The sequence below is a fragment of the Salmo salar genome, chromosome 11 (assembly GCF_965601325.2).
Source record: "Salmo salar chromosome 11, fSalSal1, whole genome shotgun sequence".
Lineage (NCBI taxonomy): Eukaryota > Metazoa > Chordata > Actinopteri > Salmoniformes > Salmonidae > Salmo > Salmo salar.
Genome location: NC_138301.1, coordinates 98,845,993 through 98,865,357, shown reverse-complemented (window position 1 = coordinate 98,865,357; position 19,365 = coordinate 98,845,993). Strand labels below are relative to the sequence as shown.

The following is a 19,365-nucleotide window of genomic DNA, read 5'->3' as shown; positions in this document are numbered from 1 at the left end:
TGTGGCTGTATGTTCACAACATACTTCAGAAACTAACGTCTGTGGGCGTGGCGAAGCGTTTGACCGGAGCAAGGAGTTTGCTTAGCCAGGCAAGCGATTCGATAGATCAACTGCGGACGACGAGCTCTATTTTATTAATTAATGTCAACGGTTACGGAGAAACCAGAGGCCGGGAAGTACCGAAGAGAATATCTGTGAATAGTTGCAAAAAAATGAAACATTGTATCCGCATATTGTCTCTTCCAAGAAATGTGTGTGCAACAGTGAGCAGTAGAACGTTTCACTGACAGCGCAGCGGGTTATATTGTTTTGCTGGATATCCCGCGCCTTGGTGGGGATTTTAGGAGACTCCAGAGAAATGTGTCGGAGGTAAGATGCCAATGACATTTGTCTACGTGGTTGATTTCGTCTCTCCCAGTGGTCTTCATTATATTTCCCGCCGATCGTGCGTGTGTGACTGTCAGCTGACACGTAGTTCCTAGCAGGTCGATATAGGCCTACTGGACTTGAGGTGGGCAGGAAAGGAGGCATATAAGGAAAGAAGAGAACGAAGGCAGGGAGAGTTATTGTAGTTATTGTGGGTTGACTGGTACAGGTGTCGTCATCCGTAGTTTCTCATTACCAAAAACAGTATAAAGATCAGTCTTATAGAATATCATGGCCATACAATTGTGATGCATTTGAACATAATGCCAAATCGAATACATGCCAATATTACAATGATTTTGTTTGCATGATAGTAAATAATAGATGTAAAAAAAAAAAAAAAATAGGACTAGTCATTGTTTGCTAACGTTATAACATGGTTACAACACGTGATGTCATGCATCCAGTGCTCTTTCTTATTGTCTACTGTAAACTCCAAGCTGACATTAGACCCCTCCAACGTGATTCCCACATGATGTTGAACACCCCCCCCCCCCCCCCCCCCTTATCTTTCCCCATGGATGGACTCCCCTTATGAGATGAGCTCTAATGTTTTCCCCATAGCCAATATAATCCCTGTGTATGCTTTGTTTTTGTATGCAGGCCTATGTCAGTGTGCTCTTAAACATAGGCAAGTGCCAAACAGGCGAGTTGCAGGTAACCATACCTTTGGTCATGTAGTGTATGCGGACACCTGCTCATCCAACATCTCATTCCAAAATCATGGGCATTGATATGGAGTTGATCCCCCCCTTCGCTGCTATACCAGCCTTCACTCTTATGGGAAGGCTTTGCACTAGATGTTGGAACATTGCTGCGGGGACTTGCTTCCATTCAGCCACCAGAGCATTAGTGAGGTTGGGTACTGATGTTAGGCGATTAGGCCTGGCTTGCATTCGGCATTCCAATTCATCCAAAAGGTGTTTGTTGGGGTTGAGGTCAGGGCTCTGTGCAGGCCAGTCAAGTTCTTCCACGCCGATCTCGACAAACCATTTCTGTATGGACCTCGCTTTGTGCACGGGGGCATTGTCATGCTGAAACAGGAAAGGGCCTTCCCCAAACTGTTGCCACAAAGTTGGAAGCACAGAATCGTCTAGAATGTCATTGTATGCTGTAGCGCTAAGATTTTTCTTCATTGGAACTAAGGGGCCTAGCCCGCCCCATGAATAACAGCCCCAGACCATTATTCCTCCTCCACCAAACTTTACAGTTGGCACTATGCATTGGGGCAGGTAGCATTCTCCTGGCATCCACCAAACCCAGATTAGTCCGTCGGACTGTAAGATGGTGAAGCTGGCGCCAACAGACATGGCAGCTCTGCTTCTAGCTCCTAACCAACTTAGCAGTATTATTATTATATAAAACTCCGGGAAGAAGAAAGGTTGAGGTGTATGTTTCATGATTAACTTCTCATGGTGTGATTGTGATACATACAGGAACTCAATTCCTTTTGTTCACCCGACCTGGAATACTTCATAATCAAATGCAGACCGTATTACCTCCCAATACAATTCTCTTCAGTTATAGTCACAGCCATGTATATTCCCCCTCAAGCCGATACCACAACGGCCCTCAAGGAACTACTCTGGACTTTGTGCAATCTGGAAACCACATATCCCGAGGCTGCATTTATTCTAGCTGGTGACAAAGCAAATTTGAGGGAAATACTACCAAAGTTCTATCAACACATTGCCTGTAGTACTCGCACTTCAAAAACTCTCGACCTCTGTTACTCTCCCTTCCGTGAAGGCTACAAGACCCTCCCCCACCCTCCCTTTGGCAAATAAGATCACGACTCCATTCTGCTGTTTCCTTCCTGTAGGCAGAAACTCAAACAGGAAGTACCCTTGCTAAGGTCTATTCAATGCTGGTCTGACCAATCGGAATCCATGCATCAAGATTGTTTTGATCACGAGGACTGGGATATGTTCCGGCTTGCTTCTGAGAATAACATTGACGTTTACACTGACACGGTGAATGAGTTCATCAGGAAGTGTATACGGTAGTTGTTCCCACTGTGACTATTAAAACCTACACAAACCAAAAACTGTGGATAGATGGCAGCATTCGCACAAAACTGAAAGCGCGAACCACCGCATTTAACCATGGTAAGATGACTGGGAATATGGTTGAATACAAACAGTGTAGTTATGCTCTCCGTAAGGCAATCAAAAAGGCAAAACGTCAGTACAGTGACAAAGTGGATTCGCAATTCAATGGCTTAGACACGAGACTCCAGACAATCACGGATTAGCAGCCACGTTGGGAAAACCAGCCACGTCGTGGACACTGACGTCTTGCTCCCCGACAAGCTAAACACCTTCTTCACCCGCTTTGAGGATAACACAGTGCCACCGACGCGGCCCATTCTCGAGGACTGTTGGCTCACGTTCTTATTGGCCAACGTGAGTAAGACGTTTAAGCGTGTTAACCCTCGCAAGGCTGCCGGCCCAGACAGCATCCCTAGCGGTGTCCTCAGAGCATGCGCAGACCAGCTGGTTTGAGTATTTACGGTAGAGGTTGACCGATTATGATTTTTCAACGCCGATACCGATTATTGGAGGACCACAAAAGCCGCTGCCGATTAATCGGACGATTAATTTTTTTACATTTGTAATAATGACAATTACAACAATACTGAATGAACACTTATTTTAACTTCATATAATACATCAATAAAATCTATTTAGCCTCAAATAAATAATGAAACATGTTCAATTTGGTTTAAATAATGCAAAAACAAAGTGTTGGAGAAGAAAGTAAAAGTGCAATATGTGCCATGTAAGAAAGCTAACGTTTAAGTTCCTTGCTCAGAACATGAGAACATATGAAAGCTGGTGGTTCCTTTTAACATGAGTCTTCAATATTCCCAGGTAAGATGTTTTAGGTAGTAGTTATTATAGGACTATTTCTCTCTATACGATTTGTATTTCATATACCTTTGACTTGTGGATGTTCTTATAGGCACTTTAGAATTGCCAGTGTAACAGTATAGCTTCTGTCCCTCTCCTCACTCCTACCTGGGCTCGAACCAGGAACACATCGACAACAGCCACCCTTGAAGCAGCGTTACCCATGCAGAGCAAGGGGAACAACTACTCCAAGTCTCAGAGCGAGTGACATTTGAAACGCTATTAGCGTGTACCCCGCTAACTAGCCAGCCATTTCACATCGATTACACCAGCCTAATCTTGGGAGTTGATAGGCTTGAAGTCATAAACAGCACAATGCTTGAAGCATAGCGAAGAGCTGCTGGCAAAACGCACGAAAGTGCTGTTTGAATGAATGCTTACTAGCCTGCTGGTGCTAAACCACCTCTCAGTCTGACTGCTCTATAAAATCATAGACTTAATTATAATATAATAAACACACAGAAATACGAACCTTAGGTCATTAATATGGTTGAATCCGGAAACTATCATCTCGAAAACAAAACGTTTATTCTTTCAGTGAAATACAGAACCGTTCTGTATTTTATCTAACGGGTGGCAACCCTAAGTCTACATATTCCTGTTACATTGCACAACCTTCAATGTTATGTCATAATTACGTAAAATTCTGGCAAATTAGTTCGCAACGAGCCAGGCGGCCCAAACTGTTGCATATACCCTGACTCTGCGCGCAATGAATGCAAGAGAAGTAACACAATTTCATCTGGTTAATATTGCCTGCTAACCTGGATTTCTTTTAGCTAAATATGCAGGTTTAAAAATATATACTTCTGTGTATTGATTTTAAGAAAGGCATTGATGTTTATGGTTAGGTACAGTCGTGCAACGATTGTGCTTTTTTCGCAAATGCGCTTTTGTTAAATCATCCCCCGTTTGGCGAAGTCGGCTGTCTTTGTTAGGAAGAAATAGTCTTCACAGTTCGCAACGAGCCAGGCGGCCCAAACTGCTGCATATACCCTGACTCTGTTGCAAGAGAAGTGACACATTTTCCCTAGTTAAAATAAATTCATGTTAGCAGGCAATATTAACTAAATATGCAGGTTTAAAAATATATACTTGTGTATTGATTTTATGAAAGGCATTGATGTTTATGGTTAGGTACACGTTGGAGCAACGTGTACCTAAGCGATTATATGCAATGCAGGACAGGCTAGATAAACTAGTAATATCATCAACCATGTGTAGTTAACTAGTGATTATGATTGATTGGTTGTTTTTTATAAGATAAGTTTAATGCTAGCTAGCAACTTACCTTGGCTTCTTACTGCATTCGCGTAACAGGCAGGCTCCTCGTGGAGTGCAATGTAAAGCAGGTGGTTAGAGCGTTGGACTAGTTAACCGTAAGGTTGCAAGATTGAATCCCTGAGCTGACAAGGTAAAAATCTGTCGTTCTGCCCCTGAACAAGGCAGTTAACCCACCGTTCCTAGGCCGTCATTGAAAATAAGAATGTGTTCTTAACTGACTTGCCTAGTTAAATAAAGGTGTAAAAAAAAAAAAATCGGCGTCCAAAAATACCGATTTCCGATTGTTATGAAAACTTGAAATCGGCCCTAATTAATCGTCCATTCCGATTAATCGGTCGACCTCTAGTTTACGGACATATTCAATCTCTCCCTATCCCAGTCTGCTGTCCCCACATGCTTCAAGATGTCCACCAATGTTCCTGTACCCAAGAAAGCAAAGGTAACCATCCAAGTCACGGCCTGTTCTCCCTGCTATCATCCAGAAGGCGAGGTTAGTACAGGTGCATCAAAGCAATTCTCCATAATGACAAATCAAAAAGAGGTTTTTATATATTTTTTGCAAGTTTATTACGAATAAAAAAACTGAAACTCTTTACTCAGTACTTTGTTGAAGCACCTTTGGCAGCAATTACAGCCTAGAGTCTTCTTGGGTATGACGCTACAAGCTTGGCACACCTGTATTTGGAGAGTTTCTCTCAATCTTCTCTGCAGATCCTCTCAAGCTCTGTCAGGTCAGATGGGGAGTGTTGCTGCACAGCTATTTTCAGGTCTTCCCAGAGATGTTCGATCGGGTTCAAGTTCGGGCTCTGGCTGGGCCACTCAAGGACATTCAGAGATTTGTCCCGAAGCCATTCCTGAATTGTCTTTGTGTGCTTAGGGTCGTTGTCCTGTTGGAAGGTGAACCTTCTCCCCAGTGTGAGGTCCTGAGCACTCTGGAGCAGGTTTTCATCAAGGATCTCTCTGTACTTTGCTCCATTCTTCTTTCCCTCGATCTTGACTGGTGCCAAGATTCCTCCAGATGTGATGCTTGGCATTCCGGCAAAAAAGTTCAATCTTGTTTTCATCAGACCAGATAATCTTGTTTCTCATGGTCTAAGAGTCCTTTAGGTGCCTTTTGGCAAACTCCAAGCCGGCTGTCATGTGCCTTTTACTGAGGAGTGGCTTCCATCTGGCCACTCTAACATAAAGGCCTGATTGGTGGAGTGCTGCAGAGATGATTGTCCTTCTGGAAAGTTCTCCCATCTCGATAGAGGAACTCTAGAGCTCTATCCCAGTGTCCATCGGGTTCTTCTCCCCCGATTGCTCAGTTTGGCTGGGCGGCCAGCTTTAGGAAGAGTCTTTGTGATTCCAAACTTCTTCCATTTAAGAATGAATGAGGCCATTGTGTTCTTGGGGACCGTCAATGCTGCAGACATTTTTTGGTACCCTTCTCCAGATCTGTGCCTCGACACTATCCTATCTCGGAGCTTTAAAGGACAAATCCTTTGACCTCATGACTTGGTTTTGCTCTGACATACACTGTCAACTGTAGGACCTTATATAGACAGGTGTGTGCCTTTCTAAATCATGTCCAATCAATTGAATTTACCACAGGTGGACTCCAATTAAGTTGTAGAAACATCTTAAGGATGATCAATGGAAACAGGATGCACCATAGCTCAATTTTGAGTCTCATAGCGAAGGGTCTGAATACTTATGTAAATAACGTATTTATGTTTTGTATTTGTTATAAATTAGCAAACATTAAAAAAAAAAAGGCACTGTACATGGTCATGGAATCACTGGTCACTTTAATAAAGGATAAGCAGTTCATTCACTCGGACAAAATAATCTAGAAGGTCCCAATAATAAGAATTCAAAAACACAACCATTAGGCTAAGCATTACCCAATTGAAACTAGTACTTCCCATTGCAAAATACTTCTTGCTATTGTACAGTGGCCTGTTGGCCTTCATGAAGGCAGAAGTTTCCATACATTTTTTTAAAAACGGTTCCACTCATTACAAGTCAATGTGATTGGTTGATTCCACTATCACTCCAAAATGTTGCCATAGTACAGTTGAATGGCAGATGCCTTCTATCAAGCGTCTGATGGCCTAGCCAATGACTGACTTAGCTAGGTAGATTTATCTCCCCAGAGACCACCAAAGAAAAATCCTGATTGGATATTTTTTTATCTTCGGTGTTAACCATTTCCTTTCTTACAAAAACTGAAGAGATTTAATCAGAACATCATTGGAAATAATTATTCATATTTGTTATTTTATAAATTTTATACGTTTGTCTATTTTATAAAGGCCTCATTGTTCCCTACTGTGTTTGGGTTAGTCATCATTTATGACTAACTAATCCTCCTGCCGTCTTCTTTCCAAGATGGTGTAGCAGTGGTGATGTCTGTTTTGATTGTCTTGTCCCATCCCTTGTATATATTGTTTTTCTTGATATATATTTTGTATATATTTGTATTCTTTTTTTAATCTCATTTTCCATCTACGGACTGAACATACTCTCCTGTAACCCGCCTCACCCAATGTGGTATGGATCTGTTATTTTTTTTAACCAGAACCCCCTTCAGAAGCTAGCGAGCTAACTAGCTAGTCAGTTAGCCACTGCTAGCGGCCATCACCGTTAACGCGGACTGCCAGCCTCAGCCCGGGCAACTCCTGCCAGCCTGCACAGCGCGATATCTACCCAGAGCGTATTGGACTGATTTTCTCTACCACATCTTCGGATTCCTACCGCAAGCTCTGAACCTTTCCTCCGGATCATCACAGCTAGCTAGCTGCTATCTGAGTGGCTACTCCTGTCTAACGTCTCTGTCCCGAAGCAAGCAGCAGTTAGCCTGGAGCTAGCCTCGAACTAGGCCCATCTCCCGGCTAGCTGAAGAGATTCCATCAAGCAATCCCTAGGCTTCAATTACCTCTTTTGCCAATTGGCCTGGACCCTTTGCTGCCGACACGGAGCCCCGCCGATCCATCATGACTGGTATACCGACGTAACCGTCCGAGGGAGTTTCTATCCCGATGCAAGCGCCAGTTAGCCTGGAGCTAGCCTCGAGCTAGGCCCTTCACCCAGCTAGCCGAAGAATTTCATCAGATAATTCCTGGGCTTCAATACCTCTTCTGCCAATTGGCCTGGACCCTTTGCTAACAACATGGAGCCCCGCCGATCCATCACGACTGGTCTGCCGACGTAACCGTCCAAGGGGGTTTCAACAGACTCTCCCATTGCGATGTCCCCCTGAGGCCCATCTGCTAGCCTGCTGCTAGCCCCAGCCTGCTAGCTGTCTGAATCGCCGTGCCTCCAGCTCGCCTAGCTAGTCACTGGACCCTATGATCACTCGGCTACACATGCCTTTCCCTAATGTCAATATGCCTTGTCTATTGCTGTTTTGGTTAGTACTTTTTGTCTTATTTCACTGTAGAGCCTCCAGCCCTGCTCAATATGCCTTAGCTAGCCCTTATGTTCCACCCCCCACACATGCGGTGACCGCACCTGGCTTAAATGGTGCCTCTAGAGACAAAACCTCACTCATCGTCACTCAATGCCTAGGCTTACCTCCACTGTACTCACATCCTACCATACCCTTGTCTGTACATTATGCCTATATTCTATTCTTCCGCGCCCAGAAACCTGCTCCTTTTACTCTCTGTTCTGAACGCACTAGACAACCAGTTCTTTTAGCCTTTAGCTGTACTCTTATCCTACTCCTCCTTTGTTCATCTGGTGATGTGGAGCTTAACCCAGGCCCTGCAGCCCCCAGCATCACTCCCATTCCCCAGGCGCTCTCATTTCTTGACTTCTGTAACCGTAAAAGCCTTGGTTTCATGCATGTTAACATCAAAGCCTCCTCCCTAAGTTTGTTTTATTCACTGCTTTAGCACACTCCACCAACCCTGATGTCCTAGCCGTGTCTGAATCCTGGTTTAGGAAGGCCACCAAAAATGCAGAAATTTCCATCCCCAACTACAACGTTTTCTGGCAAGATAGAACTTCCAAAGGGGGCGGAGTTGCAATCCACTGCAGAGACAGCCTGCAGAGTTCGGTCATACTATCCAGGTCCGTGCCCAAGCAGTTTGAGCTTCTACTTCTAAAAATCCACCTTTCCAGAAACAAGTCTCTCACCGTTTCTGCTTGTTATACACCCCCCTCATCCCCCAGCTGTGTCCTGGACACCATATGTGAATTGATTGCCCCCCATCTATCTTCAGAGTTCGTACTGTTAGGTGACTTAAACTGGGATATGCTTAACACCCCGGCCGTCCTACAATCTAATCTAGACGCCCTCAATCTCACACAAATTATCAAGGAACCTACCAGGTACAAGCCTAAATCCGTAACCATGGGCACCCTCATAGATATCATCCTGACAAACTTGCCCTCTAAATACACCTCTGCTGTCTTCAACCAGGATCTCAGCGATCACTGCCTCATTGCCTGCGTCCGTAATGGGTCCGTGGTCAAACGACCACCCTTCATCACTGTCAAACGCTCCCTAAAACACTTCAGCGAGCAGGCCTTTCTTATTGACCTGGCCCGGGTATCCTAGAAGGATATTGACCACATCCCGTCAGTAGAGGATGCCTGGTTGCTCTTTAAAAGTGCTTTCCTCACCATCTTAAATAAGCATGCCCCATTCAAAAAATGTAGAACTAAGAACAGATATAGCCCTTGGTTCACCCCAGACTTGACTGCCCTTGCCCAGCACAAAAACATCCTGTGGCGTTCTGCATTAGCATCGAATAGCCCCCGCGATATGCAACTTTTCAGGGAAGTCAGGAACCAATATACTCAGTCAGTTAGGAAAGCAAAGGCTAGCTTTCTGTAACACTAATTCCCAAAGGTTTTGGGACACTGTAAGGTCCATGGAGAATAAGAGCACCTCCTCCCAGCTGCCCACTGGACTGAGGATAGGAAACACTGTCACCACTGATAAATCTACAATAATCAATCATTTCAATAAGCATTTTTCCACAGCTGGCAATGATTTCCACCTGGCTACCCCTACCCTGGCCAACATCTCAGCACCCCTGCACCAACACCAAAATCTTCGAAAGACAAGTTAATAAACAGATCACCGACCATTTCGAATCCCACCGTACCTTCTCCACTATGCAATATGGTTTCCGAGCTGGTCATGGGTGCGCCTCAGCCATGCTCAAGGTCCTAAACAATATCATAACCACCATCGATAAAAGACAGTACTGTGCAGCCGTCTTCATCGACCTGGCCAAAGCTTTCGACTCTGTCAATCACCGTATTCTTATCGGCAGACTCAATAGCCTTGGCTTCTCAAATGACTGCCTCGCCTGGTTCACCAACTACTTCTCAAATGGAATTCAGTGTGTCACATTGGAGGGCCTGTAGTCCGGACCTCTGGCAGTCTCTATGGGGGTGCCACGGGGTTCAATTCTCGGGCCGACTCTTTTCTCTGTATATATCAATGATGTCGCTCTTGCTGCTGGTGATTCTCTGATCCACCTCTACGCAGACAACACCATTCTGTATACATCTGTCCCTTCTTTGTACACTGTGCTAACAAACCTCCAAACGAGCTTCAACGCCATACAACACTCCTTCCATGGCCTCCAACTGCTTTTAAATGCTAGTAAAACTAAGTACATGCTCTTCAACCGATTGCTGCCCGCACCCTCCCGCCCAACTATCATCCCTACTCTGGACGCTTCTGACCTAGAATATGTGGACAACTACAAATACCTAGGTGTCTGGTTACATTGTAAACTCTCCTTCCAGACTCACATTAAGCATCTCCAATCCAAAATTAAATCTAGATTCGGCTTCCTATTTCGCAACAAAGGGTCCTTCACTCATGCTTCACTCAAGCCCCCAACACTCTACTCAGCAAACTGGATGTAGTCTATCACAGTGCCATCCATTTTATCACCAAAGCCCCATATACTACCCACCGCTGCGGCCTGTATGCTCTCGTTGGCTGGCCCTCACTACATATCCGTCACCAAACCCACTGGCTCCAGGTCGTCTATAAGTCTTTGCTAAGTAAAGCCCCGCGTAATCTCAGCTCTCTGGTCACCATAGCAACACCCACCCATAGCACACGCTCCAGCAGGTATATTGCACTGGTCATCCCCAAAGCCAACACTTCCTTTGGCCACCTTTCCTTCCAGTTCTCTGCTGCCAATGACTGGAACGAATTGCAAAAATCTCTGAAGCTGGAGTCTTCTATCTCCCTTCCTAACTTTAAGCATCAGCTGTCAGAGCAGCTTACCTATCATTGTACCTGTACACAGCCAATCTAAATAGCACACCCGACTACCTCATCCCCATATTATTACTTACCCTCTTGCTCTTTTGCACCCCAGTATCTCTACTTGCACATTCATCATCTGCACATCTATCACTCCAGTATTAATGCTAAATTGTAATTATTTTTGCCTCCTGGGCCTATTTATTGCCTACCTCCCTACTCTTTTATATTTTCACACACTGTACATATAATTGTTTTCTATTTTTCCTTTCTTTTGTTTTATTGAGTGTACGTTTGTCTATTTGTAACTTTGTGTTGTTGTTTTTGTCACACTGCTTTGCTTTATCTTGGCCAGGTCTCAGTTGTAAATGGGAACTTGTTCTCAACTGGCTTACCTGGTTAAATAAAGGTGAAATATATATATATATATATATATTTTAAATGTGTAAAATGGCTCTATTTGCCTTTCAGCATGCATTTTTTCCACCATTCTGAATGTCTAAAGAAACCATATGTTGTTCTGAAATATGAACACAGAAATACTGGACATTTTAAACTCTTATTATGGTGGTGATTTGACAAAATTACAATCATGGTCTTGAATTGGACTCGCATTTTTCTGATCTCGGTCTTGACTTGGTCTCGGACCCCTCGTCTCCCTCCCGGTCTCGGTCTTGACTCGGTCTCGCTCCCCCCTCCGGGCTTGGTCTTGACTTGGACTCGATTTACTCCGGTTTTGGTCTTAAATTGGTCTCGCTTTAGATGGTCTCGAACACAACACTGCTTCTAGACATTTCCACTTCACAATAACAGCACTTACACGGAACCCGGTTACCCGGAACCCGGCTGTGCGTGTGCGCCATCGTGCATAAATGTATTTTGTCCCCCCACACCAAACACGATCACGACATGCAGGTTAAAATATCAAAACAAACTCTGAACCAATTGTATTAATTTGGGGACAGGTCGAAAAGCATGAAACATTTATGGCAATTTAGCAAGCTTGCACTTGCTAGCTAATTTGTCCTTTTTAGCTAGCTTGCTGTTGCTAGCCTATTTGTCCTGGGATATAAACATTGAGTTGTTATTTTACCTGAAATGCAGAAGGTCCTCTACTCTGCCAATTAATCCACACATAAAACGGTCAACTGAATCGTTTCTAGTCATCTCTCCTCCTTCCAGGCTTTTTCTTCTCTTGACTTTATATTACGATTGGCAACTTTCATAAATTAGGTGCATTACCGCCACTGACTTCGTTCGTCTTTCAGTCATCCACTGGGTATAACCAATGAGGAGATGGCACGTGGGTACCTGCTTCTATAAAACAATGAGGAGATGGGAGAGGCAGGACTTGCAGCGCGATCTGCGTCAGAAATAGAACTGAATTCTATTTTAGCTCTTGACAACGCAGACGTTGGTGCGCGCGAGCAGTGTGGGTGCAATAATTGAATAACATAGATTTCTAAATTTATTTTGCAACGCTCGTACACGCGAAGCGAGCGGTGCAGTCAGCCTGTTATAGTTGACTGGGGCAGCTCTAGCAGAGCAGAAATTTGACAAACTGACTTGTTTGAAAGGTTATGATGGTGCCACATTGAAAGTCACTGAGCTCTTCAGTAAGTCCATTTTACTGCCACTGTTTGTCTATGGAGATTGCATGGCTGTGTGTGTGTCAGTAACGGGTGTGGCTGAAATGGCCAAATCCACTAATTTAAAGGGGTGTCCATATACTTTTGTGTATATAGTGTAGCTAGGCCAAATCTCTTGCCACTTCTATTTGTTGACATATCAATTGAGGTGTACCCATTACAAAATCTACCCAAGCTATTATTACCTTATGTAAGAACCGTAGCCTACTTATTTCATGCAGTATATTCATATTGTACCCATCCCATCCATCTTAAAGTCATATCAATTATTTTATCCATCATTTTAGTGAAGTTACTCTTATACCATTTTTATCAGAGATTTCTTGTGAATGTACGAAGACAGCCTCAGTCTAGAGTGGGTGTTAACCATAAGTGATTACATGTGTCAGTAAGTGTGTGTGTGTGTGTGTGTGTGTGTGTGTGTGTGATAATGGTCTTGTGTGTATTGCATAATGCCTTCTGGGCAAATGCAGACATTCCAGGAGTGAATGGGATAGCACAGGCCCACAGCTGCTGTACAGAGCTACAGCTACTCTGTGCTTTCTGACTGAAGCTGTCTGACTTCCTAGGCCTTCAGTGACTACACTAGAAATGATGCACTCTGTATAGCACAACTGTTACTATATACGTATTTAGTCAAGGTTGACATTGCCCTTACCCCTGTGAAAGGTTTGAGGCTTCTTACACTACATCAAACTTTCTCTCTCAGAATCATACATCATATTTTTGAAATAACATATGATATACAATACCAGTCAAGAGTTTGGGAAAACCTACTCATTCAAGTGTTTTTCTTTACATCAAAACTATGAAATAACACATATGGAATCATGCAGTAACCAAAAAAGTGTTAAACAAATCAAAATATATTTGAGATTCTTCAAAGTAGCCACCCTTTGCCTTGATGACAGCTTTGCACACTCTTGGCATTCTCTCAACCAGCTTCAGCTGGAATGCTTTTCCAACCATCTTGAATGAGTTCCCCCATATGCTAAGCGCTTGTTGGCTGCTTTTCCTTCACTCTGCGGTTGGGTTGAGGTCGGGTAATTGTAGAGGCCAGGTCATCTGATGCAGAGCTCCATCACTTTCCTTTTTCTTTTTTTTCTATAGGGGTGGATCAGCTTAATATTGCGGGAAGATTGTTGCTTCCATCAATGTAATTGTCTGCATCATTTCCAATCCCCCATATCTTTTTTTTGGTAAATATATCCATATACATACACGTACATACCCATACATATGCATACATATGCATACATACACATATTTATATATACATACCTATATAGATATACATACTTTTGTTTTAGAATATACCTATTATTCCCCGCAAACCCTACCACCATTCCCCCAATTGGAGTAAACTAATAAACAATAACACTTAGACTTCTTCCTTCAGTTTATACATCTCATTCACTCTCCTTCTTGGTCAAATAGCCCTTACACGGCCTGGAGGTGTGTTGGGTCATTGTCTTGTTGAAAAACAAATGATAGTCCCACTAAGCGCAAACCAGATGGGATGGCGTATCGCTGCAGAATGCTGTGGTAGCCATGCTGGTTAAGTGTGCCTTGAATTCTAAATAAATCACAGACAGTGTCATCAGCAATGCAACCCCACACTATCACACCTCCTCCTCCATGCTTCACGGTGGGAACCACACATGAAAAGATCATCCGTTCACCTACTCTGCGTCTCACAAAGACACGGCGGTTGGAACCAAAAATCTAAAATTTGGACTCATCAGACCAAAAGACAGATTTCCACCGGTCTAATGTCCATTGCTCGTGTTTCTTGGCCCAAGCAAGTCTGTTATTCTTATTGGTGTCCTTTAGTGGTTTCTTTGCAGCAATTCCACCATGAAGGCCTGATTCACGCAGTCTCCTCTGAACAGTTGATGTTGAGATGTGTCTGTTGAACTCTGTGAAGCATTTCTTTGGGCTGCAATCTGAGGTGTAGTTAACTCTAATAAACGTATCCTCTGCAGCAGAGGTAACTCTGGGTCTTCCTTTCCTGTGTCAGTCCTCATGAGAGTGACCTTCATGTCTTAAAGTAATGATGGACTGTCGTTTCTCTTTGCTTATTTCAGCAGTTCTCGCCATAATATGGACTTGGTCTTTTACCAAATATGGCTATCTTCTGTATACCCCCCTACCTTGTCACAACACAACTGATTGCCTGAAACACATTAAGAAGGAAAGAAATTCCACAAATAACTTTTAACAAGGCACCTATTAATTTAAATGTATTCCAGGTGACTACCTCATGAAGCTGGTTGAGGGAATGCCAAGAGTGTGCAAAGCTGTCATCAAGGCAAAGGGTGGCTACTTTGAAGAATCTCAAATAGAAAATATATTTTGATTTGTTTTACACTTTTCTTGGTTACTACATGATCCCACGTGTTATTTCTACAATGTAGAAAATAGTTTAAAAAAATAAAACCCTGGAATGAGTAGGTGTGTCCAAACGTTTGACTGATACTGAATATTACATTTCCTTCAGTGACAGGGGTCAACTAAGTTGGGTGAAATCTAAAACTTGCTATACAACTTTCAACACAACAGCATCTCTTCTCTGATCCTCTTCCCAGGTAATCTCCAGTCACTCTGTTACCATCCCCCATCCCCTCTCCCCAACCCACCCTGCGATGATGTCATCACCCTCCATAGCCACCCCCTTGACAACGTCCCCCCCCACCCTCTGCCCCCCCTCCGCCCTAGACTCTCTCTCCATGTCCTCTCTACTGTCCGGGGACCTAGAGGATGAGGTGGGGGATGGAGAGGGGGAGGAGGGGGGCCTGGGGGACCTGGAGGTGAACCCGTATGATGGCTTGCCCTTCTCGTCACGCTACTACTCTCTGCTGGAGGAGAGGAAGACGCTTCCCTTGTGGAGCCTCAAGTACCGCCTGCTAGAGCACCTGGAGACACACAGCATGGTGGTGGTCAGCGCCCCCAGTGGCACAGGCAAGAGCACACAGGTAAGAGGCATGCAAAGAACATACAAACATGCACACAGGTATAGGCACACACATTAGCACTGGTGATGAAGAGCCCAGAGAAAGCAAAGGTGGGGAAACATGCCAAACATACAGGTAGGCATAGGATACACACATTCACACTTGTACACATATATGGCTAGGGACCCTCCAAACGTACACAATATTCAGACACTGAAGATGGACTTAAAGACAGACTGCTGTACTAACTCAAGCAACTAAGCACACAGGCTATCACGCTATACACACTGACTTTGTGTGCATATCAGTCTCTCACTTAGTCTCTCACTTAGTCTCCCTCTTTCTCTCTCCCTCATCCTCTCTCTCCCAGGTGCCCCAGTGGTGTGTGGAGTATGCCCTGTCCCATGAGTTCTCTCAGGGCTTGGTGTGCTGTTCCCAGCCCTATGCTGTGGCTGCAGGGAGTCTGGCCCTCAGGGTGGCTGATGAGATGGACCTGAGTCTGGGCCTGGAGGTGGGCTACTGGGTACCCCACGACAATGGCTGTACCCCTGATACACTACTTAGGTGAGGAGAGATGTAGACACCCAGGTGTGCATGAACATTGGCGTATGTGTATGTACACACACATACCACATAGATGCAAGCTTGGGTACACACACATCACCCAATCTGATAGCACGTTTCATACTCATCTTTTGTAACTCATATATCCAACCTCCTTTAAGCTCCCCCCGACCTGGGAAAGAATACTGTAGTCCTTGTTTCCTCCTCTCTCTTTTTCTCCCCTGAGGTTTATAACAGTGCAAGACAATTGGATTAAGGTATGGGCTCGTTTCTCTCCCCTCACCCTCTTCCCCCCTCACCCTCTCTCTCCCCCCTCCCTCTCTCAGGTTCGTCAGTGACTCTCTGCTCCTGGGGGAGATGATGTCGGACCCCCTGCTGCGTCAGTATGGGGTGCTGGTGGTGGATGAGGTCCAGGAGCGCACTGTGCCCTCCGACGTCCTTCTGGGCTTGCTGCTGGACGTGTGCTGCCAGCGCCCCGACGACCTCCGCGTGGTCCTCCTCACCGACCCCTCCCTTGCCTCCAGCCTCGCCACCTTCCTGGGTGAGGGAGTTCCGGTTCTAACGCTGGATGAGCCTGTCGCGGATGAAGACCGGCCCGCCAGAGATACACCCGACACAGAGACAAGGAGGAGGCCACCGGTTGTCGTGGAAACGGTGTACAGGGATCCTGGAGGGAGGGAGTCTGCGGCAGCGGCATGTTACATGGTGTTGGATCTCCACCGCAGGGGAGAGGAAGGGGACGTTATGGTCTTTCTCTCCAGTGCCCAGGTAGATGCACACACACACACACACACACACACACACACACACACACACACACACACACTATAATAAATATATATAGCGAGTCTCATCAACTACTGGGGCAGTTTTCAGCCTTATCATATCATTAGACAGTAGATGCCCAGTAGTCCTACTGCTGGTACGGAGAAATGGTTCAGAAGGCTCAGTGGGTTACGTTGGGTCGAGTTAGTTAGGATTAGTCGGTGCATGCAACAGCAGACTTGTGGTATTATTTTACCGCATGGGCCACACAGTATATAAATATATATTATGAGTTAAATGTAAGTCGTTTCTATCCCACCTCTTCTTGTCAGTTTCAGCTAGACTTCCTTCTACATGTAAATCCCTATTGAACTGTGTTGTTTCTTAATGCTGTGTTTTGTAACATACCATCTTCCTTGTCTGTTGTTGCCTCTCACCCTGGGGACAGAAACAGGGACACTGTAATCTTAGACTGGTGAATGGCATCAGGCTGGGTCAGGTGTCCTGTTTAACGCATCCAGAACACACATACAGTTGAAGTTGGAAGTTTACATACACTTAGGTTGGAGTCATTAAAACTTGTTTTTCAACCACTCCACAAATTTCTTGTTAACAAACTATCGTTTTGGCAAGTCGGTTAGGACATCAACTTTGTGCATGACACAAGTCATTTTTCCAACAATTGTTTCCAGACAGATAATTTCACTTATAATTCACTGTATCACAATTCCACTGGGTCAGAAGTTTACATACACTAAGTTGACTGTGCCTCTAAACAGCTTGGAAAATTCCAGAAAATGATGTCATGGTTTTAGAAGCTTCTGATAGGCTAATTGACATCATTTGAGTCAATTGGAGGTGTACCTGTGGATGTGTTTCAAGGCCTACCTTCAAACTCAGTGCCTCTTTGCTTGACATCATGGGAAAATCAAAAGAAATCAGCCAAGACCTCAGAAAAACTATTGTAGACCTCCATAAGTCTGGTTCATCCTTGGGATCAATTTCCAAACGCCTGAAGGTACCACGTTCATCTGTACAAACAATAGTATGCAAGTATAAACACCATGGGACCATGCAGCCGTCATACCGCTCAGGAAGGAGACGCGTTCTGTCTCCTTGAGATGAACGTACTTTGGTGCGAAAAGTGCAAATCAATCCCAGAACAACAGCAAAGTACCTTGTGAAGATGCTGGAGGAAACAGGTACAAAAGTATCTATATCCACAGTAAAACAAGTCCTATATTGACATAACCTGAAAGGCTGCTCAGCAAGGAAGAAGCCACTGCTCCAAAACTGCCATAAAAAAGCCAGACTACAGTTTTCAACTGCACATGAGGACAAAGATTGTACTTTTTGGAGAAATGTCCTCTGGTCTGATAGAACTGTTTGGCCATAATGATCATCGTTATGTTTGGAGGAAAAAGGGGGAGGCTTGCAAGCTGAAGAACACCATCCCAACCGTGAAGAACAGGGGTGGCAGCATCTTGTTGTGGGGGTGCTTTGCTGCAGGAGGGACTGGTGCACTTCACAAAATAGATGGCATCATAAGAAAGGAAAATGATGTGGCTGTATTGAAGCAACATCTCAAGACATCAGTCAAAGCTTGGTCGCAAGTGGGTCTTCCAAATGGACAATGACCCCAAGCATACTTCCAAAGTTGTGGCAAAATGGCTTAAGGACAACAAAGTCAAGGTATTGGAGTGGCCATCACAAAGCCCTGACCTCAATCCTATAGAATATTTGTGGGCAGAACTGAGAAGCGTGTGCGAGCAAGGAGGCCTACAAACCTGACTCAGTTACACCAGCTCTGTCAGGAGGAATAGGCCAAAATGCACCGAACTTATTGTGGGAAGCTTGTGGAAGGCTACCCAAAACGTTTGACCCAAGATAAACAATTTAAAGGCAATGCTACCAAATACTAATTGACTCTAATTGACCACTGGGAATGTGATGAAAGAAATAAAAGCTGAAGTAAATCATTCTCTCTACTATTATTCTGACATTTCACATTCTTAAAATAAAGTGGTGATCCTAACTGACCTAAGACAGGGGATTTTTAGTAAGATTAAATGTCAGGAATTGTGAAAAACGGAGTTTAAATGTATTTGGCTAAGGTGTATGTAAACTTCCGACTTCAACTGTACATGCCGTGCCCAGAGAGAGAGCACAGAGCCCCATCATATTCACATCCACTTCTCTCACACACACACTGCCACTATGTCAACATCACCACACCCTAGTGCCTCGCCTAATTCCTGGATATGATTTCAAATCCTGAGGCAGACCAGGACTTCAGTACAGTAGTTGATGCCAAGGCGGCAAAACACAGAGCTAGCTAGTCAGGAGAACAGATCTGGTTAAGACTCACTGTAAACAAAGTAAACAAGGACACAGATAAGCACTGTTTAGGGAGAGGGAAACAAAGAGGGAGGGGGAGAAACATGAGAATGGGCACAGGGACAGAGGTCCCAATACGCTCCAATAGATATTTTTTTTACTTTTTAAAACAATGAAAACCCATTGGTCTAGCTAGCTTAAGTAGAAGAAGCCATTACAAAGTATGGATACTTTACCAGGGCAAGGAG

At 44.4% G+C, this 19,365-nt stretch overlaps 1 protein-coding gene across 3 annotated transcripts in view; it reads left to right on the top strand.

Moving 5' to 3' along the window:
• Positions 1–19,365, top strand: part of LOC106563254 (ATP-dependent RNA helicase homolog DQX1) — a 34,101-nt gene continuing 14,736 nt past the window's right edge. Inside the window, exons 1-5 of one of the 3 annotated variants that reach the window (XM_014128671.3) lie at positions 1–369; positions 5,002–5,061; positions 15,086–15,472; positions 15,822–16,015; positions 16,342–16,783. In XM_014128671.3, the coding sequence (XP_013984146.1) occupies positions 5,026–5,061; positions 15,086–15,472; positions 15,822–16,015; positions 16,342–16,783 (1,059 nt within the window). In that variant the 5' untranslated portion in view covers positions 1–369; positions 5,002–5,025. Of the gene's footprint in view, positions 370–5,001; positions 5,113–15,085; positions 15,473–15,821; positions 16,016–16,341; positions 16,784–19,365 lie in introns of all 3 variants that reach the window. The other 2 variants (XM_014128670.3, XM_014128672.3) reach the window with 2 other exon arrangements.